The 23744-nt window shown below is 37.0% G+C and overlaps 1 protein-coding gene across 2 annotated transcripts in view; it reads right to left on the reverse strand.

Moving 5' to 3' along the window:
• FSTL5 (follistatin like 5) overlaps positions 1-23744 on the reverse strand; it is a 278893-nt gene that overhangs the window by 10479 nt on the left and 244670 nt on the right. For both annotated transcript variants that reach the window (XM_056490570.1, XM_056490569.1), the window contains 2 exons: positions 22515-22622; positions 20853-20977 (listed from right to left, as the gene is read on the reverse strand). In XM_056490570.1, coding sequence (XP_056346545.1) covers positions 20853-20977; positions 22515-22622 — 233 coding nt within the window. The remainder of the gene's footprint in view (positions 1-20852; positions 20978-22514; positions 22623-23744) is intronic.

Here is a 23744-nt window from a genome sequence, read left to right on the forward strand (position 1 = left end):
TATGCAGTGAAATCATTCACAATATCAGCAAAAAAAGGTGTTTCTCACAGTGCATATTGGAATCATGTGTAACTTAAACTTGCCAGTTGTTGGGGGTTGAGTGTTTTTCCTATTGCTGTGTCAATTTAAAGAATTTTTCCCATTGTCATGCCAATGGAGCTGCCGGTTACACCGCGGATCTTTGCGGGCTCTGGACAAAAGGGGTAGGTGGGATCGGCTTGGAGAGGGGCTCTCATGCTTCCGGAGGGGACTCGTGTTTCTGGGGGCGGGGAGGAGGATCCTCTCAGTCTTGGAGCCACGCGGCCAAAGAGCCAGACCCTCTGCCGTCACCTGCCCTGCATCTGCCCTGCTCCAGCCTCCAGTCTCTGCGGACACAGCTGAGCACAAGAACCCAAACGGTGAGCGAGGAGCTGCCCGCCCCAGCCGCTCCCCCCTGAGACCGGCGTGGCCGCGGCCGCCCCTTCCCGCCTCCGCTCCCGCCGAGAGAGAGCGTGCTCACAGCTAAAGAAAGGACTGGGACCGAGTAATCTGTTCTGTTTTGTTAGTAATTTTAACAACTGCTGTTGTTTCTGCTGGTACAGTTGGATATATTAGTAAAAGAGCTGTTATTCCTACCCCCTTATCTCTGCCTCAGAGTCCTTGATTCAAACGTTTATAATATTTGGGGGGGGGAGTGGAATTCGGGTCTCTTTCAAAGGAAAATTTCTGCCTTTCTTGGCAGACATCTGTCCTTCAAACATGGACAGATTTTGGCGCCCAACGTGCGGCCTGAGGGCATTAAGAGGAGAGTTAAGACAGGAGTAACAGCTCTATTGAGGGGCAACATGTTGTCCGGTTTAATCTGGTTTGGGCTCCATGTGGCCACAGATCCTCTCTCCCATTTGTAAGCCCTTTTTTGAATATGGGCCCTCTCACCAAAGTTACTGTAGCTATTATCTGATTAGTTTGGTGGATTGATTATGTCAGGAATTCATGGTTTTTTAATTTTCTCTGGGAAGTGGCCACATGGATCCAGAGCTATCATATTCTAACTGCGTGTTTCTGGGGTTATTTCAATAATGGTACTTACTGTGAAGTAATGAATGCAAGGGAAATTTTCTCCCAACCTATCACCCAGTTTTTTGAGGCTACTCCACCAGTTTTCAAGGATTTCAGATCTGTTTTAATTGCTAGTGTTATTATACAGTGGCTGGTGTTGTTGATAGGCCTGCTCTACTTATCATTCAGAAACAAGGGAATATTGGCTTGGTTAACAGCCCTGATACCTACCCCAGGGACTAGGGATATTTCTCCAGAGTCTTCCCCTGCCCCAGGGACTAGGGATGTGGCCCCAGAGACTAGGGATGTGGCCCCAGAGTCTGCCCCTGCTCCAGGAGCTAGGGATGTTGCCCCAGAACATGACCCCGCCCAAGGGACCAGGGATGTTGTCCCAAAGTCTGCCCCTGCCCCAGGGACCAGGGATGTTGCCCCAGAACATGACCCTGCCCAAGGGACTAGGGATGTTGCCCCAGACCATGACTCTGCTCCGGGGACTAGGGATGCTGCCCCAGAGCCTGATGCTGCCCCACAGCCCACTGCAGAAATGAACCACCCAGAGTGGGTGGGAGCTCTAGTGAAGGATATTGGCCAGGTATTGAAGGAGCAAAGCCAGATGTTGAAGGAGCACAGCCAGATGTTCAAGGAGCACAGCCAGATGTTGAAGGAGCACTTTTCTTCAGCTGGTGAGAAACCCTCCCCCTGCCCTAAAGAGGGAGAGTCAGATGGTGCTGCAGTGGAACCCGTAGATGTTGTATCTGTCCAGGTTCCAGCCGGATCACAGGGGCAGCCACAGCCAACAGCAGCTGCCCCTGTGGAAACTAGAAAATCTAAGATTAAAACGAGGCACCTAGATAATGGGGATCAGCCAGAAGGGTCCTCACAACCAGCAAGGGAGCCACAGGTTGAGATTGTCACTGAGTCCCTCTCATACGACAGTCTCCGTAACCTGCGTAAAGACATTGTACGGTGGGGCCGGGAGCCTTTTACAACTTGGTTACTCCGGGTGTGGGACCTTACGGGAACAGGTGTACAACTGGATGGAACTGAGGCCAGGAATTTAGGATCCTTGGCCCAGTCAGGACGGGACCAGAGGTAAACAATGTGCTCTACTCTGCAGCCGGGAACCATGGTCTGTCCTGGAGCCTTTGGCAGAAGGTGCCTGGTGAGACCCGAGGCTGACCCCTGGGATTCTGGAGCAGAAGTTACAAAGTATCTGATGCCAATTACACTCCCACAGAGAAGGAAATCCTGGCTGCCTATGAAGGAGTTCAAGCTGCCTCAGAGGTGATTGGCACAGAAGCACAGTTTCTCCTGGCACCCCGACTGCCATTGCTGGGGTGGATGTTCAAAGGAAAGGTTCCCTCTTCCCACCACGCCACCGACGCCACATGGAGCAAGTGGATTGCCCTCATCACGCAGTGCGCCTGTATTGGCAACCCGAATCGCCCTGGGATTTTGGAGATAATTACAAACTGGCCAGAAGGTGAAGATTTTGGTCTCGCTGACGAAGAGGAGCAGAAACAAGTGACCCGGGCTGAAGAAGCCCCACCATACAACCAACTGACAGCAGATGAAAAATGCTACGCCCTTTTCACCGACGGTTCCTGCCGCATCGTGGGGATGAACCGGAAGTGGAAAGCAGCCACATGGAGCCCCACACGACAGGTTGCACAAGCTACTGAAGGAGAAGGTGGATCAAGTCAACTTGCTGAGCTCAAAGCTGTTCAGCTGGCCTTGGACATTGCTGAGAGAGAGAAATGGCCAAAGCTCTACCTTTACACTGACTCCTGGATGGTAGCCAATGCTCTGTGGGGGTGGCTGGAGAGTTGGAAAAAGGCTGACTGGCAACGTAGAGGAAAACCAATCTGGGCTGCTGATGAGTGGAAAGACATTGCCACTCGGGTAGAGAAGCTACCCGTGAAAGTCTGCTCATGTTCCCAAGAGTTGGGCTAATGAAGAACACCGGCATAACGAGCAGGTAGATCAGGCTGCACAGATAGAGGTCTCAAAGATAGACTTAGATTGGGAACACAAGGGAGAATTGTTCCTGGCTCGATGGGCCCACGATGCCTCAGGTCATCAGGGCAGAGATGCCATCTACAAGTGGGCACGAGACCGAGGGGTGGATCTAACCATGGACAGCATCTCCCAGGTTATCCACGACTGTGACACGTGCGCTGCCATCAAGCAAGCCAAGCGGGTAAAGCCCCTCTGGTATGGGGGGCGGTGGTCCAAGTACAAGTACGGAGAGGCCTGGCAGATTGACTACATCACACTGCCTCAGACCTGCCAGGGCAAGCGCTACGTGGTGACCATGGTGGAAGCCGCCAACAGGTGGTTGGAGACCTACCCTGTGCCCCACGCCACTGCTCGGAACACCATCTTGGGCCTGGAAAAACAAGTCCTCTGGAGGCATGGTACCCCTGAGAGAATTGAGTCAGACAACGGGACTCATTTCAAAAATAGCCTTATAAGAACCTGGGCTAGAGAACATGGCATTGAGTGGGTGTATCATATTCCCTACCATGCACCAGCAGCTGGGAAAGTCGAACAGTGCAATGGCCTGCTTAAAACAACCTTAAAGGCACTTGGTGGGGGGACTTTCAAAAACTGGGAGATCAATCTACCAAAGGCCACATGGTTAGTGAATACCCGAGGTTCCACTAACCAAGCAGGCCCTGCCCAATCTGAGCCCCTGGGAACACCAGATGGAGATAAGGTCCCTGTGGTACACCTGAGAGACATGTTAGGAAAACCTGTTTGGGTGAACTCTCCCTCCAGAAAAGACAATCCTGTTCCTGGGGCGGTTTTCGCTCAAGGATCAGGTTGCACTTGGTGGGTGATGCAAAAGGATGGACAGACCCGATGCATACCCCAAGGAGACCTTGTTCTAGGGTGAACTATCTATGATACTGTGCCTGTAACTGCATGTATGTATATAATATAAAAGTTTTAATTTGCTGTAGCATGTTGGCATGGAAAAAATTCGGGGTGGATAATGTTGGGGGTTGAGTGTTTTTCCTATTGCTGTGTCAATTTAAAGAATTTTTCCCATTGTCATGCCAATGGAGCTGCCGGTTACACTGCAGATCTTTGCGGGCTCTGGACAAAAGGGGTAGGTGGGATCGGCTTGGAGAGGGGCTCTCATGCTTCCGGAGGGGACTCGTGTTTCCGGGGGCGGGGAGGAGGATCCTCTCAGTCTTGGAGCCACGCGGCCAAAGAGCCAGACCCTCTGCCGTCACCTGCCCTGCATCTGCCCTGCTACAGCCTCCAGTCTCTGCGGACACAGCTGAGCACAAGAACCCAAACGGTGAGCGAGGAGCTGCCCGCTCCAGCTGCTCCCCCCTGAGACCGGCGCGGCCGCGGCCGCCCCTTCCCGCCTCCGCTCCCGCCGAGAGAGAGCGTGCCCACAGCTAAAGAAAGGACTGGGACCGAGTAATCTGTTCTGTTTTGTTAGTAATTTTAACAACTGCTGTTGTTTCTGCTGGTACAGTTAAATATATTAGTAAAAGAGCTGTTATTCCTACCCCCTTATCTCTGCCTCAGAGTCCTTGATTCAAACGTTTATAATATTTGGGAGAGGGGAGTGGAATTCGGGTCTCTGTTTCAAAGGAAAATTTCTGCCTTTCTTGGCAGACACCTGTCCTTCAAACCAGGACACCAGTCAAGAGAACAAGTCATATAATTTCCAATAATTTATTGTACAGTTAATGCAAGTGGGAACTCTAGCCTGTGGACATATCACTCCCATTGGAGTAAACGCTAGAACTGTGAAATCAGTGATTGTTTCTTTCTTCACTTACTCCATATGAATAAACAGGAAAGATTTTAATTCCAGATTTTTAAGATTTTTGATCATATGTTTTGACAAAACTTTTAAAGAAATAGGGCTAATTATACAACTCTACAGCAATTTCAGTAAGAGTAGTATGCTGGATTTGGCTGAGATTGAGTTAATTTTTATTGTACCAACCTGCATGGTGCTGTGTTTTAAAACTGTGAACAAGTGTTGATAACTCACCAATGTTTTAGTTATTGTTGAGCACTGCTGGCACAGCACCAAGGCCTTTTCTCTTTTTTACTCTGCCTTTCCCATGAGTAGTCTGCAGGCTTGAAAGAGGTTGGGTGGACACACAGCATGCTACCCCAGGGATAGTCCATGACATGTAACATTATGTTCAACAATAAAACTTCTTCCTAAGTAGCTGTTGCTCCTGCTAATGAGAGCTCAGCTGCTAGCTGGGACAGCTCTCCACAGGGAGTCATTAGTTTTCCATAATGAGCTTTATAGGACTCAGACAAAGGGAAAATGACATAACTAAAATTTACTTGTCGAAACCAACTCCAAAGAGATGGGAAGAGTATCCTACAACATGGTAATTGCAAAACACAATTTTAAAAAATGCAGATCATATGGATGATTGCCTTATTTGTTCAATATGCCCAAAAAAAACATGCCCATATATTTAAAGTTACATAATTACAGTGACAAAGTTAATAACACTATCAATTATTAGCTCTGCTTTTGTCTCACAAAATAAATTCAAGACCATATTTTTAAAGTATTTTTAAAGCATTTTAAAGGTATTCATAATATGGGATTTTGGTCCAAGTTTTATGGACCTGTAAGCCTGTCTGTAACATATACATAATAATAAGAACAGTAAACCCAGGAACACTGTCATTCTTTTCCCAAAGCAATTATAATAATTACCACTATCTTATTTTCTGAAAAACAACCTGAAGACTCTCATTGCCAAGCTGTCAAAGTAATCCCTATAGCAAATCAGATTATTGCTGTACCAAAACTACTCCTCTCTTTTGCTTTCATCAGATTATCAAATGTCTCAGATCAAGAGAAATCTTCTAACAAATCTTTCTTTGGAATAACATACTCACAGGAACTTGCCCATCACTGAGAAGTAGTTTATGACATGAGACACTAACATGAAATTTGTATTTTAAAATGTATAATCAGTTTTTACAAGTATTTTCACATCCTCTCCCTTTTCATACCTATTTTTCAGTTTTTTATCTGGAAAATTCCCATCACTTCAAGTTCCATTGTTTGTAACAGGTAAAAGGTAAAAAACAGATTTCCTTTTCCTTATATGCTATACAACTCTCACTTATGAGAAAATGTGAAAGTGCAGATTATCATATCACAACAGGATTTATACAGCTGGCTCCCTTTCACTGCCCAAAATAAATTATTCAATCACTATCCTTTAAGGTGTGGGTGCTTTCAAACCAGAAAAAAAACAACCCTTTGTTAATGTAGAAAAATGGTTTATTATGGTTTAGAACAAGTAATATCAGTTTTATATAAAATTTCTCTCAAATTCTTTATCAAATATGTTCAGCCTAAGTAGCATTAACTCTGGCAGAGCTCAAAAAATGCTATACCAAAAATGCTTTGAGTGTCATTACACAATTTAAAATGCATACAACTTCCTGCTCTGGATTTTGTGAGTTTGTTCCATAACAAGATAGTAGATTTCAACAAATTAATTTGAAAATGTATTTTAGAAGTATCATTGGTAGAATGTGCTATTTACTAGTAGCTGTAAATGAACCTGAAAACAGAAATCTGGCTGAAATCTTTAGTGACTCACCCAGTTTTGTGGGAGGTTTCCTGGTTACAGGATGTCACATTTATATGCATAACTCTCCATCTTCATCATCGTAGTACCTAAGTCAATTTTTTTCCTATTTTTTAGTGCTGAGAAAAAGCTTAATAAGAAACTTATTCCAGAAGATCAGTACTTATTGCCTGAACTTCAGCACATAATTTTAATTATCCATTTTAATATCTCCTTCTGTATCTGAAAAGGGTAGACATTGTTTACAAACCAAAATACAACCACTGCACAAGGAGGTTGTTAACCATCAAGCCTTTTCTGAATTCACTTGATACAGTCACAAGGCTAATACTCATCCTGTGAGTTGGTGTATTTCACACTGGCAAGGATTCTGCTATCATTTTGTCATGACTGTTAATAGGTGTGTTGTAAAAGATAATTAAGCATCTGTGGATTCCCCTTTGGACCCCCCTTCTGTCATCTAAATCCTACAGGAGAGAGGAAGGGATAACAGGGGAAAAGCCCCACACCAATTCAGTGCTGATATTGCATGAAATATCACTCTCACATACCTGCAGTTTACTTACTGCCAGTCTGATGAGCTTTAATGGAGGTATTATTTGATATAAAAAGAAATGTTACAAAACAGAAATATGCACACGTGCATATGAGTATATAGAACAGGTATAATATCAGCTTGCAGTTGAAATATAGGAAGAAAATCACATACCAGGGCATCCCTCCTTTCACTGTTTTTTCTTCTAAGAAGTGAAAAAGTAAAAAAAATACTTTCACTGCTCATCTCTGAACAATCTTGTATCTTCCAAATTTGCCTATAAAGATCCCACTGATCCTGTTTGACATCAAGTGGTAGTATCCTTGAAAGCAATGACTTTTCCTCGTCTTCTCAAGGGATAAGCATGCTCTCTCTCTTAGGATGACATATAAATGTTTTCATTTTCAGCTGGTGAACGGGAGAGTTGAATGTCTACATATCAGTATCATATATCATTTAGGACAGCAGTGCTAGATCTCAAGCCTCACAGAGTTGAGTTCCAGGTGGTTCTGATAAGGATTTCAAGTAATACACTTTGAAATTTCAAAGAAAGTGTAGTTTAGATTAAGCACATGTGCAAAATGGGTGTGCTGCCACAATGACCAGCTTAATTTTAAGTACTATATCTTCTATAATCTTTTAATGTTTATTAAAAATTGATAGATGAACCAGAAAAACAAAAATGATATGGCTTAGCTAAAAACAGCGATGTCTCTCCCAGAATTTTCAGGAATCTCTGAAGATGATTTTCACTGCTCTCAAAGGGCAGCTTTAAGAGAAAATCATCACTTTTCTTTCCACAATAGTATAATTTGCCAGCCATAACAACCAACTTCAGTATTTTTTCAGGGCTAGAGAGTCATCAAACAGACAAAGAGAAACTCTTCAGTCTGGCTTTCGGTTTCGTCTTAGGATTTTGTGGAGACCTGCGAACTGCATGCAAATCTTATGTATGAATTTTCCAAAAGTAACTTTGTTTATCTGAATATCTTAGTGATCTATGTTGTCATGACACTACTAAAGTACTTGGTATACTCTGACAGAACTAACATTATGGTTACTGCAAAATATTGAGATGGAAGCCACTTCAGACAATGAATTTACAAAAGATAACTAAGATTTTTCAAGAACACTAAATATAATGGAATGTGGCTAGTAACCATGCTATACATACTGATTTTAAAAGTTTAGGAAATTTCCTGGTATATAAAGAATGATTTTTAAAATGTTTCTGTGGTCAGGAACACTAAATATAATGGAATGTGGCTAGTAACCATGCTATATATACTGATTTTTAAAGTTTAGGAAATTTCCTGGTTTATAAAGAATGATTTTTAAAGTGTTTCTGTGGTCAGGAAGTATAAAAACTGAGCAAGGGAATGGTATACTGCCTGTGCTACACAACTTCTCCCTTTCTAAAGCATGGGTAACAGGAAGAAATAAAAGCCTACTGAGGCACAATTACTTGGATTAACTATTGCAGAGTTAGGTCCAAATTGTCTCACCAATATTTATTGTCTTTATAATTCTGTGAAATGTATACTGGATTATTATGCAGAACACACTAAAGCAAAGGTCACAAGAGAAAAACAGTATGAAGAAGAAACTCAGTGCAGGGATTAAACAAGTTCTGTACTAGAAAAGTGTCAAAGTCATGTGAATTCAGACACTGCTCTTTAAATTTGCAAGGTCATTTTTTTCCCTCTTCCTTCAGGTAAAGCAACTTACTTCACCCTTTTATGCACACATAGCCAAGCAAGATGCAAGTGTGGAGCTGCCAACAGCTGGCAAATCAATAACCTGAGTTCCTCTATACTATTTTCTTCTTTTAGACAAGCCATATATATTGCTTACCACTCCAATTGCAGTCAGTATAAAAAAGGAAATATCTAAGCATTGTTTAAAAAGATGAAATAGAGAAAATCTTTGGGACTTTTTTTCCTAGAAATTAGGATAAATTTAATTTTTCATTTCTTTTAAAGAATATATTAAAGTAAAAACATTAAGAAATGTATTCTTCACTTCAAGAAGACTGACAGAATAGAAAATGAGGAGGAGAGAAGGAGAAGGATAATATAAAAACTGATGTCTTCTATCCTTTCTGGCTTTGGTCTACCCCAAAAGATTATCCTTATGAAGACTATAGGCTTTTTTTTAAAATCTGAAGTCCATCACTTCAGGGAAATTATGTTCTCAAAATAGAAAGCAAATATAACAGAGGGGAATTAAATAAACTACAATCAAAATTATCTGTGCAAGAAGCAAAGAGCAGTATTTTTGTAAAAAAGAGAAATTATATAACCCAAATAATTATGTTCAAGACAAATCTCCAAGCTATTATCTACTTTATCCTGAGTGAATAAAAATTTTGTTTAAAATCTTCCAATATTCTACGTCTTAGGCACTTATTTTATTTTATTTCATTTTATTTTCCAGAATGTATGCAAAAAATCAACCCAGGAAGATAAAGTTCTATTATTGAAAGTTTGATCAAATCTGCTAACCAAAGGTTTTCTGGGTCTCAAAAGAAATTGCCATTAACTATGCAAAACTGGTGTGTTAGAGGTCCTGGGTCTACACTGATCTTACAAAAACTTCTAATCTGCCAGCATGGCAAATTACTACTATTTAAAAGAAATACTGAAATAGGAGTGTGTTATATACAAACATTTTTTTCTGTTGAAATTAAGTTATCCATAGTAGCTCTGGAGAAGGAAATATTAATAATAAAGGAAAAAGGAAAATTCAAGAACTTTTTTCTTAGCACTTTACTGGTGCTTGGAGTTCTTGCCAGAGTGCAACTAAGAATCTTATAAAAACTTGACATACAACACTGCAAACATTATTTACTTTGTTAAAATTCAATTTATATCCATACACAGATGATTGTAAAGAAGACGGCTCACACTGGTATATTATATTTCAGATGCCTTGCATTCATAGCATTCAAATCATCACCCAATTAAGTTTTCTTTTTCAAAGTGGTTATAAAATACACAAATGTTATTGTCACATTCTATTACACTTACTGTAATATAATGCAGAAAATAAAATATTTACCTGTAGATATAAAAAAAATTAATTGTGGAAGTGTTTCTAGTTTCAAAAACTCAGCAGTGCAAGAGAATAACAGCTTTCTTCTCAGGACTCAGAATATTATTGTTGCCTGGAATAGCTAATTTCTGGCAGGTTGCTCAGAAAAGACCTTTCTTTAATTTTTGCAGTTCAGAAATGGTTGTTTGATGATAACAAAAGGCTAAGTAGATTTTTTCCCAGTAGGAACTGCTCATCAGCACAAATGGTGCCTTTCTTGTGGGTACTATAACACTTTTTGACCTCCTAAATGTGCTTTCCTAATTTTGTTCCTGATGCTCTTTGCAACATTGCTTCATATATTTCTCTTGTATCAGAAAAGGCACTTCTTTTCTCCTTTTTTGGTGTTTGCAGCTAACAGCATTAAGCACAAAGCATCTTCCTATCTGAGAAAATATTCCCATCTTCTAGAAAGTCTTAATAATTCTCTATTTTTGTGTTTATGTACATGAACACATACATACACACACACACATTTGTAAAATATTTCTGCCCTGTCCATTACTTTATCTGTTTAGTTGTTGCTATTATTGTAAATGAAATATTTAAAAGTGTCTCATAAAAAAAGAGAAATAACATTTGCAGTACATTTGAAAGAAATACCATTTGACTGATAATTTACCTAGGAAGCAATAGACTAGCAGTCGTCAAGACTGGGGGAAAAAAATAAAAACTAAACCCCACAGAACATAAGGCTGTGGGGCCACTCTTATGGAAAATTAGTAATTTTAGATTAGAACAAGATCATCACTATAATTTCTGTTATATGAAGAACAGTTTTTGATGGCAGGTCTAATTTTCTAAAATTATTGACTCTTATACTCCTGTTTGGGAAGTTCTGGGTTTTGAAAACTTCAGGTTTCTGTGTTCTTATAGATTGCACATTAAAATCTCTTCTGTACTTCTCCAATTAGAAGGAAAAAATATCTACCCAATAACAGGTAATCTTTGAAATTTACAGTATATTTGGGATGAAAGAGGAAAATTTATATATAGACAGATATAACTTGCTTTCATTAAAATCAATATTATTACTATTACTATTAGGTGGAGTAAGCAATAGATTTTTATTAGCCAGCAGAGATCATAAGTTTCCTTAATAATGCTGATAAAAATAAATATAGGTCTTCATAGATTATTTCAGAAGGGAACTGAATATTCAATTTTAAGTAGCATGCAATGAACATTTTTAAATCTATGGGAGCAGACAGTCATAGTAATGAAAAAATTCCTGATTAGATCCCAAAGTGTATTGAAATATAATAGAAAAGGACATTGCAAGGGCTAGGGGCAAAAGAAAAAAAAAAAACCCAAAAGAGACCTTCTGTCCCCCACAAAGGTGATAACAGCTGCTGATTATCACCTGAGAGACCTGAATTAAAGTGATCTTTATAGTAAGTATTCCAAGATTTCAGAGATTGATATTCACAGATTTGTTCTGAAGATTTTATTCTTTTTTGATATTGCTTTTTATATACCTCATAGAAGTGAGTATGGCTTCTCTATTTCCAGTCTCAGTGAGGAACCTCAGTGTAGAGAGGATTAAATTGGATGTCAAAGAATCCACAGTCAATGATGGTCAAACATAATAAAATGATTTTTTTTTCTCTCTTTCTTTTACTCTCTCAGCACATACTGACCATTATTTTGAAAAATAAGGATATCAAGGACTTCAAGACAGCCATGCAAGACAGAAAGGAAGAAATATTTCATCAAGGGCTTGAAGAAATCCTGACAAGTGTTATATTCTTAGAATAAAAAGATCTCAAATTAAGCTTTGTGCTCTGAGATTGAATAGAAAAAAATCCATTACTAGACAATATGTAGCAGAGATAGAAGATAATATTATAAAATAGATATTTTATGCATTAGTAAGCTTTCAGCTTCTGAATTTATCCTACATCATTTTTAATAAGATTGGTTCTGGATTGAAAAATGAACACCACAGATTTAATGCTGCTGAGCTGAAGTAAATGACATTGTAAGTGTCATCAACAAAACCCTTACTGGGATAGTTTTCACTTGGGTAGAAAAAGCAGAAGTGATACAGTCTTTTAAGCATTTATTTGGGGAAAGACTATGCAAGTTGTCTTCTGTAACCCAGCTGGATAAATCAAGTAAGTGCTTGCAAGCACTTTTTGTGGGAAGAGAGAAGAGATGATTTCTTTAAACACACTACACAAAGCCCAGGACTTCTGACTTTCAGTGCACATTTGCACAGCTTAGAGGTAAATTCTGAATTTTTAGGGAACTAGTAATGCAGGTGTCTATGAATTCTTTGAGGTCTACCTTGGGGAGCACTTGCAAGATATGTATTACAATTTTAAATTATTGCAAAATCTTGTCCAATGCTGACAAGAAACAATCCAGGAAATTTTAGGATAAAGAGAAGTAACTTAATTTTTAGTATCCAGGAATATATGAATCTGTTTCTATTATATCATAAAGGAACCCACACAGCAAAAATCTATTTTTAGTGTTGGCAGAAAATGCATTTTTCTGTCTCACACTTTCTAAGGAAGGAGAGCTAGAAATTTTATATAAAAAAAAAAACAACCCAATCATTTTTAAAGCAATAAAAGTCAAAGAAATGGCTAGCTATACAGACACAGTGAACAAAAGGCTCTAAAGATGCTCCAAAATGTCAGTACAAGGTAGGATCAGATTAAGAAAATCTGGCACTTCAGAAAATGTGGTAACATCAAGGTGGGGGGATGCCAGATGGACTGAACATTCAAATTTATATATGTCAAAAGAAATAGTCAGAATGAAAAATGAGGTAGAGATAAGGACATAAAGGGTGATAAATTACATGCATCAAAACAGTCTCAATAGATATTTTTCTTCATTTTAAACATGAAGTCCACATACCATTATAGCTGGGGGTATGTGAATGTTCTTAATAACAAATACTGAACTTTACCACAGTTCCTTTCTCTCCTTTTAGTTTTTACTAGGGACCCAAACTAAGAAAATATTAGATGGGAAAAAAACAAAACAAAACAAAAAAACCCCATATATTTTTCAATGAAAAAACATGATTTTTTTTTCACATAGAAGCATCAGAGATGGCATTTGATTGCAAAATGTAAGATTATAATGGGAAAAAAGATGAGGCACATAATGGCAAATTTCTGTGTTCTAATTTGTAGATAATACAGAAGGTGGAAGTTGGTTCAAGTGACTCTGTTAAAATGGAAGTTGGAGGTTTTATTCACCAAAAGATGTTACATGCTGACAGCTGAGGACCATGGGAGAAACACAAAAACAGTTTGTGTAGATTTGGAAGTTTCCTTAAAGTCTTTGATTCATATGATTTAAACAAATATTTGTTATGTTTATAACAACAAATAGGACACCTTAAACACAATTAGCAAAAATCTATTCTAAATGTTAAAAAATAGAACTGAAAAAAAAAATTTCCAATCACATTTTTACTAGGTCAATGTCACAGATCTAGACTACAGCACTACTCTTGCTGCTACCAAGAAAACTAGCTCCATCCAAGCCAGATCCAGCAAAATTTTGTCAAAATAATTGTGTTCTGGTTGTTTCTTAACAAATATACAAAAAAAAAAAAAAAAGGTAATTGCATTATTTTGAGATTGCCTCCTAGCTAATAAACTATTCTTTATAATTTGGAAAATTTTTTGAAATCCAATGAGTAATTAAGGTAGCACTAAGATAACTTCTATCCACTGGATACAACAAATTATGTGCCATAGTTGCAGGGATTAGTTTCTTCTTACAGTTGATTATGTTTTTAAACATTACATTGTGCCATGTATTTTTACATACTGTTACTGGTAGATGCTGAATTTTTAAAGCAAGTAGGTTTTAGGAGCCAGGTACAACATTTATTTTTAGCAATGGTTTGTCCACTTTAGATGGAAGATGATATTTTTTCAAAGCTAGATATTCCTGTAATGACTTCTGCATATGCAAAAGAGAAGAAACCTCACAATATAAAAAAAAAAATACAATTTAGCAAAACTACCTTTTTCTGTATTACAGCTGACTAGACTTATGTAAGTCTAGTCTTTCTGAGCTAATGGGGAAGGTCAAGTAGAACAAAGGGTTTTTGTTTTTGGTTTTTTTTTTTAATAATTGGTGCTGTTGTTTTATAGTGCTACAAAGGCTGGCTGCAATGTCGTGTTTCAGGTAACATTTGAAGGGAATTCTCATTTCTAAAAAGCCCCACCGAAGTGGAAATGGTTTTTTATAATCTTCTTTTCTGCTGACAGCTGGAATTTGTAGATCAAGAGCTTTGTGAAGTTTTACTCAAGGTACCTGAGAGGAAAAGATTTGGACCATAAGTTAAATAAATTTGTCAAGCAATATTGAATTGTCAGCTGATGTGGGAAAAGGCATGCAGAATAACTGGTTCCACAAACAGGATCGTTTTCCAGACTGATTCCTTCTATATGTGTCTGTGTCTACATGTGCATACATTTATTTTGCAAGGTTAGAAGAAGTCACACTGAATAAAATATTAAAATAGTTTTATATTGGCTTAATTTAAATGTATAATTAGTTATTTATTAAATTTCGTAGCACCAAGATGAAAATACACTTTAAAATTGAAAATATTTTCTTCCTGAATTCCAAAATCCCTTGGCTTCAAAAACACTATGTACACATCTGTACATCATTTCAGTGACAATAAATCTTAACTGGACTTATGGAATGATGACAATTATCTTTACCTTCATGATTCCTGTATGTGCTTTCCCACAGACACAGTTGGGAATCTGTACTGCTTAGCACATTTTAAAGCTTGCAAACACTGGTCCTTGTCAGCTCCTAGGAGCTGAGAGAGGATGCAAATTTGGGCACATGGTACATCTTGTAATTATCTAAAGGACTGAGAGTTTCTTAGTTTTGAGATATGTAGTGACTACACTGATGAAATTTTGGGGTGGGAGCATGTGAACAGAGAAGGACTGAAGTAGAAATTATAGATTTGGTGCACTGAAGAGGACTTCACTTTTCTAAAAAGTCATTTATTTTAATGGTTGTTGCTGTTGCCAATGGTGGTAGTTGGACAAAGTAAGTTTCAATGCTATAAACTGTCTGAGCTGAATCTCTCAATCTTTTGTTCTTTAGATTCCCTCTGGAAAAAAGATCCTCTAAAATCCACTATTTAAAGCCAAAAAAAAGATGCAGAAAAAGACTTTTTGCTGTCTCCTCTCTATCTTTCCCAAAACCCCCCTATCTTTCAAAAGCAACATATTTATGGACCAGAAAGGTCCTTCTTTTGGGGGACAAATATGAGGAGTGGGGGAAAAATTACCACAAGTTTTCCATTTAGCACAAGTGTCTCAGCAAGACACAATAGGAGGCTGCAGAGTGAACCTCTATCCCTCTTTTGTGTGCTGTGCCATGTAGAACTCACTGACAGATTCCAAAATCCTCATCAGAAATTTCAGAATACTTTCTAGATCTTCTTTTCTTGCCCTGATATTACTGAGCTTTCTCAGATTCCTCAAGCTTTCAAGCTGTTTCCCTATTTTCCCTGTGGAATTATAGGCTTATAGTTTGCTGACTAAGAACTGTCACAAAATTTCTACTACCCTAATGTGCATTGTTAACTGAATTTGTAAAATATTAAATTGTCTCTTATATTCACACTAAATCATACTATGTGAAAAATTCAACCCCTAAATTAATTCTATTTCTTTGGTTAATGTTTCATCTACAGCTGACTTAGCATTTACCACTTCCATTGTTTCACTCAGAAACTACTGAATAGAAGCTTTTTCTAATTATGTAGGATTTTTGCAACAAAAATAATATCTTCTGTTTGGTTAGAAACACTGAAAGTGCTCTCACACCCTGTCAGCTACTTCACACCTCTGTAGGGGCTTAAACTCTGGAATGAAATGTGAATGTACTGACTCACTGCTCCACATGGGTTTCATTTAAGAAGGTTCACAGGAATGCATTGGCAGCACATTCCAATTACCTCTTAAAGAAAAGCTAAGTTTTTGGATTGTTTTGTGCAAATGAATAAATGTAATTTTAGAAAGCAGTGCATACTGCTTCCCCTATTACCATACACAACAGAGGCATAAATGAGGGAAGAAACTCAAACAGAATATGTTAACTCTATTCAGATCCTGAGCCATCTCACCAGTGAGTTGATTGCTCATTCTTCCACTTGTTAGGTCAGGTAACTGTATGACATTTAAAACACTGCTCAAAGACTAAAACATCTAAAAAGTTAGAATTAGTCCATTATAGTGAGTTAATTTAATACTCCTTTTGAAACATTTTACAGAGTGTAGTGAAAGACATTAATTTATTTCAATTATCTTTTGTTCGCTTCGATTTATGAACTCTGGAGCGAAAATAATCAGCCCTTTTGCTTCTTAGGCTTCCAAGAATATATTTTTGTGAGTATTGCACAAGTCATCTTTCTGCAACCATCCCACATACTAATTGCAAAAGTCTATTTTTATGATAAGAAGTGGTATTAGCAGACAATTAAGGACAAGATCATTGGTTGTCCTGAAGTGCTCTGGAACAGAAATAGCTCACTGAATAAAATTTTCTTCTTAGTAAATGCATAAGGACAAATATATCCAATTCTTATAAGGTGCATCTACAGAAGGAAAAACCTTCAAAAAGATGAAGAAAAACACCTTGGGATTTGAACTATTTATTACAGTATGATAGATCTCACCCTACATACTTTTGGTGGCCCTGGTATTTGGTAATTTTCCAACAGAACTAGGGGGAGGGGGAGACTTATTTCAAGCTTGTAAACTAAAAATACAGGCATGAAAGTGTGCATGAAAAACAGTGCTTTACATTCATTCTTTCATTCTCTTGGTATAATTCAAAGTGTACTAACAGTGTATGCAGCAGTAATAGCAGAATGGGCTGTTATTCAAGATGGGCAAGATGAATATAAAGTATCTTCCTTTTGAAATCTTCAGATTACCAACAGCAAGACTGACTGAACTTCTTTCAGTGTTCTTTTTAACAATAATTACTGTTTTGTGTCACAGCCTCTTTTTCTAAGACTAAGATCTGTTGTGCACTACACAACAACTAGCTGGCATAAGAAACTCATGAAAACTCACGGGAAACTGACTTTCTCTAAACTCTGAGCTTACTTAGGGAGGAAAAATAAGGAAATTTATTTCTATCATGAAGGAATGCTCAAAGGCATGATGCAATTTCTCCCTTAGAGTCAGCAGATGAACTAGTCTTGTCAAAAAAAGCAGACACGAAATTCTAGAATTAAGGCAATTATATTTTTAAAGCATCTTAATGGGATCCCAAACAGATATATCTGCAGCTGAGACTCTCAGTACAGCCATAGATTTGCTATCTGGAAACATCAGTGGAGCTCCTCTACACATTATTAGAGAGATATTTAGTATATTTTCACTAAAACTAAGAGATATTTTCTTTTCTCAATAAACATATACATACCCATACATATATATCTTTATAAATGCAGATACAAAAGGATTACAGGCAAAATATCATTTGATTCCTAACGGTGTTTGAGTGGGAAGAAATAGTATTACTGGAATATAAAAGAGAGGGAGACATCTTGCTAATGTCCTAAAACTAACTGGTGCTACCAAACCAACCACATTTTTCCCCCAGAAAGATGAAGTTTCTTTTCTTGTCCTCTTCTGTACACACTAGCCACCGACTATCAAAGAAAGTTGAAAGATAATAAATTTGTCTATTCTTCCTCTGCTTCTTTTGGTTCATGCCTACTTAGTTTGGATAGCTGATGCTTTCATGGTGCATCACAGCTGTTCAGAGTACGTATGACATGCCTGATGCTTATGAAAACAAAAGGTTATTTGCCCTCACTCCTGATGTGTGGTAAGTACAAGCAAACATGAGTACACACAAACATAACTTTAACTGGTAGAAAAAAGATGGGAAAAACTTTTCTCCTTGAAATGAATTATTGTTTACCTGAGACCAAAATTTATAGTATCTCTTCAAATGTCTAATTTGGAGGAACTGTGTCCTAAATTATCTGCTGCCCAAAAGAGCATTAAAATGTGTGGAATTTCCTTTTCTAATAATGGGCAGCCCATTTGGGTTTTCATATATAAAAATAACTCACCTAGGTAAATCAAAAGTATAGTTCCATCACTTCTTAAATAAAATTATTTTGAAATAAGTTTGAAATGCTTATGTACTTACTCCTAGTAATTACCACTTTAGCTATCATTAAAAAGTAATAAATAATGACTCACTATAGCTTTAAATTATTTGCCTTTACTTCTGTTCCTATGTGTCAACAAGCCAACCTATTGGACAGAATATGCTGTAGATAGTAATACACTGCAGATGGTATCAGATGTTAGCTGTCACAAAACTTAATTTTTTTATTTTTTTTTTTAATGATAGGCCTTTTTTTGCTTAGAATTGCCTTTATTTGGAAAGTGTGTTTAGTTTTCGATGCTAATTTGGTAAGCCATGCATACTGACTTCTGCTCCACCGTTCAAAATTTAAATTTACAGGTAACAAATGCACCTAGCTACAGAAAGCTTTTATTTTTCTGAAAGGGGCTGGTGTTGCATGGTCAAAGGGAGCTGATTTCTGGTAAAGACTAAATAGGACCCTTGAGCAATTAACTACACCAGCTGACTTAGCCAGTGGGGTTATTTCCCTTTTAGCTGTTTTTTGCAATTCACACTCATAAATTGCTCCCCTGGTTGGTATATACTCCCAAGAATAATAAACTCAAGTTTTATGTTTGCTGCCTAACAGCCTTAAGAAACACATGCTGTGATTGAGTGGGTTTTTCTGTTGACTGGTGATATTAAATTTAATAGACTGGGTTTTTCTACATCACTACTAATTTGATGAATACGGTTAATTTTAAATCTTTCCTATAACATTGTTCACGTATTGCATTCCTATTTAAACAAAAAATGCAAGGTACTTGCAGGCCAGACATTTTATGGAAGACAAATTCTTTAACAACTGATTACCAGTTTTTATTTTCTTTTTAGAAAAGGCACTCAGAATTAATAGCATTTCCCTTAAGCTCATTATTTGGTAAAACCAAATTGATTTTTTTCATCAAACCCCCCAAATCTATGGATTTAGCAGTGGACAAACTACTGCAGGCTTTTTGACAGGAATTTTCTTTTGGCATTTTGGCAATCTTGACAATTTTATCCGGCATGTGAATATTAAAAAAAACCAACCAACCAACTAAACAAAAAAACTGTACTAGGCCTGAATTGATGTCCATGTTCATTACATATCTGCAGGCATTTATCAAATTTTGTTCTTTCAATGTTCAATTAATTTAATACTCCTTTTTATTCCTGTTTGTTTTCTTTAATTCTTTCATTCTGTTTTCTCTTGAGTTTCATACAGGACATGTGAAATGACTCAGCAGCTGAACGTAACATGCAAAGCAGGAAGCACCTACTCGACCTATTTGCAAAAAATATTGACTTAAAATACTCTGAGTTAGATGAATCCAGCACTAGCTTTGGACTGACCCTATTTTTCTTTTCCCAGTCCTGATTCCCCTCCTAGTATGATGTTTATCCCAATCCATGGTTTTATTTTCCTAGTTACTTGAACATTAAAGTATCTAAATGTCAGCTCTGTTTGGGCAGTACCTCTAGTACTTGCTAGTTTACAAAGCAGTAACCTTTCTGCACAATACATATTTGTTCCAAATACAGCAGAAATATTTAATGCTTTTCTAAGGCTGAATGTGAGGACCACATATTACTTCAGGGACACAACAGGAATTTGTCTTCTAGTTCAAGAAATATGGTAATAATGGTACTTAGAGTCAATTTATTATTCAGCTATATTATTTATAAATTTCTTTTTAAATTGCAAATGGCTGATTGCTAACTTACTTCTTAGTTAAGAGTCTTGTAGGTAATTAAACGAAATATTTTTCATCAACAACGTCCTTAGAAGAAGCCAAATGTTCCTATACAGAAGATTAGATTCTTCCCAGGCACATACAGAGCAAATTCTAAAATCAATTGTAAAATTATCCTAAATTGCATGTTTTCAAGTTTAAAAGATTACCACTCACTACAATCAGAAATTATATCCTTTTTCATGGAGATGCCTATTTACACCTGTAATTTGAGAACTTTGCTAAAACAGAATGATGATAGTTAAGATTATATAATAAAGGTATTCCTATAGAAACTTGAACTTGGAATATAAGAATTAACAATGGATAATTGTTGGCAGAGCTGGTTTGAGACAAAATGGATCTGTATCAGCTTGCAAAGAAACTTAGAAGTTGTAAACATATAAATTAGTAATATACATTAATGCAATACTCAGCTGAAAAAAATCCTAGACTGCAGAATTATTCAATACCTAGAAGTAGAAATGTTACAGAAAAAAAAATATGAAAAGAAAATTATAGATCACATTCTTGGTGTATTTTGAGAACATAAACCAGATTTTTCTCTCAGATATCTTGGAGATACCTCTGCCTCTGTTAAGTGTTGTCCTGTTCTCCTCAGCCTCTCTTTCTCTGTACTAGGTTTTCAAACATATGTTTGTAGGATGAATACAATGTACATTCACTACATTCAGATAAACTTACCGTATATGGGTAATGATAAGGGTTGTAGCTGGAATGAAAAAGTCATCCACTCTGTCAAACTGCTTTCCCACTGGCTGAGTATGGATTGTGTGATGAGAAACACTCCCACTGGCTTGTGTTATTACCTGCATAAAGTAACATCATTATAAACTATAGAAGTACTCTTTAAAATTCAAATCTCAATCCAAAAGAATGAATACAGTATTGCCTCTGTATTCTCTTCTACTGTCTTTTCCAAGTTAGGAAGAAAAGGAATGCAAATAACAGTGAATAAAGCTGATCAGCATCACAGATTTCAGAGAACTATTACATACCTGACCACTTAGTCTTCATACTACTTTTTCGCCTCCATCTTTTTTATTCACCCCTGAATCCATATTTCTTCATTTACATTACTAAACCCCTTAACAGGTCTTAGTTTAAGCTAAGTTTTTGTTTATATATATATATTTTTTTTTATTTTTTTTTTACACTAGATCTTAGAGTGAGATTAAATTTTTAAAGCATTTCAGCCAGAATGCAAAGATGCTATCAACAAATCCACTGGAACATATGGTTATGCCCAATTCTTGTCAATCATGAGTTAATTCAACATAGCACAGACACATTTCAGAAGAACAAGCTGAACTGAGTTTATGTATTCCTTAAATTGTTATGAACCAATTTTATTCAAATCCCAGAATCTTGGACCTTCTCTGAAGCAAATGTTTATGAGTGAATAAAAGGCAATTCCATATAACAGCCACTATGTTTTTCGCATATATGCAATTAAGAGTGGATTTTTTTTAAGAAAGTAAAGTAATTTATTATTTATGCTGTAATTAAAAATGAGGATGAGGATGATCAGTCACTTTAGAATATGGTAATACTCGCTTAATTAACAGTTCTGGGGAGGAGTGGAAACTAAACTCACGAATTACCTTGCATGATCAAAGTTACTAAGAGTCAGTAGATTCTGAACAGGTGATTTCAAATGCTGCTAATTTTGCTTTTCAAATTTATCATATTCTTTTTCTTATATATATGTATTTATTAAGTATATAAAAATTTCATTAATTTCTGAAGAAAAGGAAAACTAATTAAAAGAAAAATGAATTAGTAAATTATTATATAAGGCTGATCATCATAGTCTCAGGGGATTGCTATAAAATAAGGAAAAGAAATTTGAAAAAAAAGTAGTAAGGTAAGTACAGTTTCTTGAGATATCTCTATAGTGACTGTCCCTAGGTTTGTCACTGCTCCAAGGTGGGAAAAATTTTTTAATATCTTTCTTCTGAAAAAAACCCAATAAAGACTGAGCTTGACACCTCCAGAATGTCAATATGACCTTAATGAAATGGAAGTATGTCTAAAGTCCTGTTAATCCTCTAATTAGGCACAAAAATATAACAAACATCAAGTTTGCTCAGTACAGAACATGCTGCTGTTTTCAGCTGCATTCCTTATCCTTCTATCAATTTGCCATTGTTAGTTCTGACTAAGGGTCTTGAAAATGATCAGTAACGTTTTTGGTGAGGTCAGTTGTCTGACTTTTTTCTAGCTACTTAAAATAATTTCTCTGTCCCTGCTGGGGTCATGGTAGTAATGCTTAAAGGAAAATATGCAACACAAAGGTTCAACTTGTCTGTAACTCCTTACATATAATCATTGTGATCACCTCACCTGCAAAGTTGGTGAATTCTTTTCCATGTCTCCCCAGCTCAGCACCCAGACTTGATCATGTGATTTATCATAGTGTAGTTTCACTGGAACAGGATCTGTACTCACTGCCTGATATATAATAAAAAAAAAATAAACACTTTATTTCCATCACATTTTCAAAGAGAACATAATATATATGCTTGAATTAAAATGATGAACAGATATGCATTTCGAGATATTTTCAGACTGCATTTAAGAATTATGTTGTCAATTCTTGAAGTAGTCCTCTTATTAATTCTGAGTTACTGAATTGCTGAAAATGTGTTTTTTATTCATTATGTACTCTAACACTTGGAATCAAAACCACATTATACTGAAGCCTTTAAGAAGTTGAAAACAAAGGTTTTAAAACAAGTACAAAACTAATCTTCTTTCTCTGCCATCACTCTCACTTTACATGTATTGGTTGAAAAACTACACCAATTACTGAAAAATGGTTAAAAAGGGAAGAGTATTCTCAAGCCACATACTGAAATTAATTGAAGATGTTACTGCAAAAAATCAACATGATATTGCTGCACCCAAAGTTTCCTAACTGTTAAAATATGTATATTTTGTTGAAGTAGGAAGGAAGGATTGTTTTCATATGTTTTCCAGTTACAGTTGCTACTTTTCATAGACCTGTGATCAGAACCAAAGTGTAACCTTAAGCACTGTCTCTTGAGATCATGAATCTTTTAGACAGCTGAGCTCTAAACTTCCTTTGTTATGAAATCTGAAGGATTCAGAAGTATGAATTGGGAGGACAATTTATTTGATTAACAGATGTTATGCACAGGCTAAACAAAGGGGGTTTTACTTTTTTATTTTCATCATTAGAGAAGAAAAAAATAGGTGGAAATTGTTTTTTTCGTCTTACCATTATGGAAGTGTAAAGCACAGCTTGTTTATCAGTGTGTCAAGGAGATACCAGCTGGCTAATTAAGTGAACCTAATTTAAACTAATGATGTAGATCCTCAAGATAATGCACTAATGGCTGGCTGAGACTGCTGATGATACTTAACTGTACTCCTGAGGTGTTGCAAGCGACCACTTCATCTAAGCAGAATTTGGTTTTCCTTTTGAAAATGGAAAATGAAGCCAGGTTGCTCACCAGCTCATTTAAAATCACAAGTTACCCCTTGAAAAGGGTCATTTGTGTTTGATAACTTCTTTCTGCTACATGCTAGAAAACGAGTTGTTTAAAATAA

This window comes from Oenanthe melanoleuca, chromosome 4 (genome assembly GCF_029582105.1).
Source record: "Oenanthe melanoleuca isolate GR-GAL-2019-014 chromosome 4, OMel1.0, whole genome shotgun sequence".
NCBI lineage: Eukaryota > Metazoa > Chordata > Aves > Passeriformes > Muscicapidae > Oenanthe > Oenanthe melanoleuca.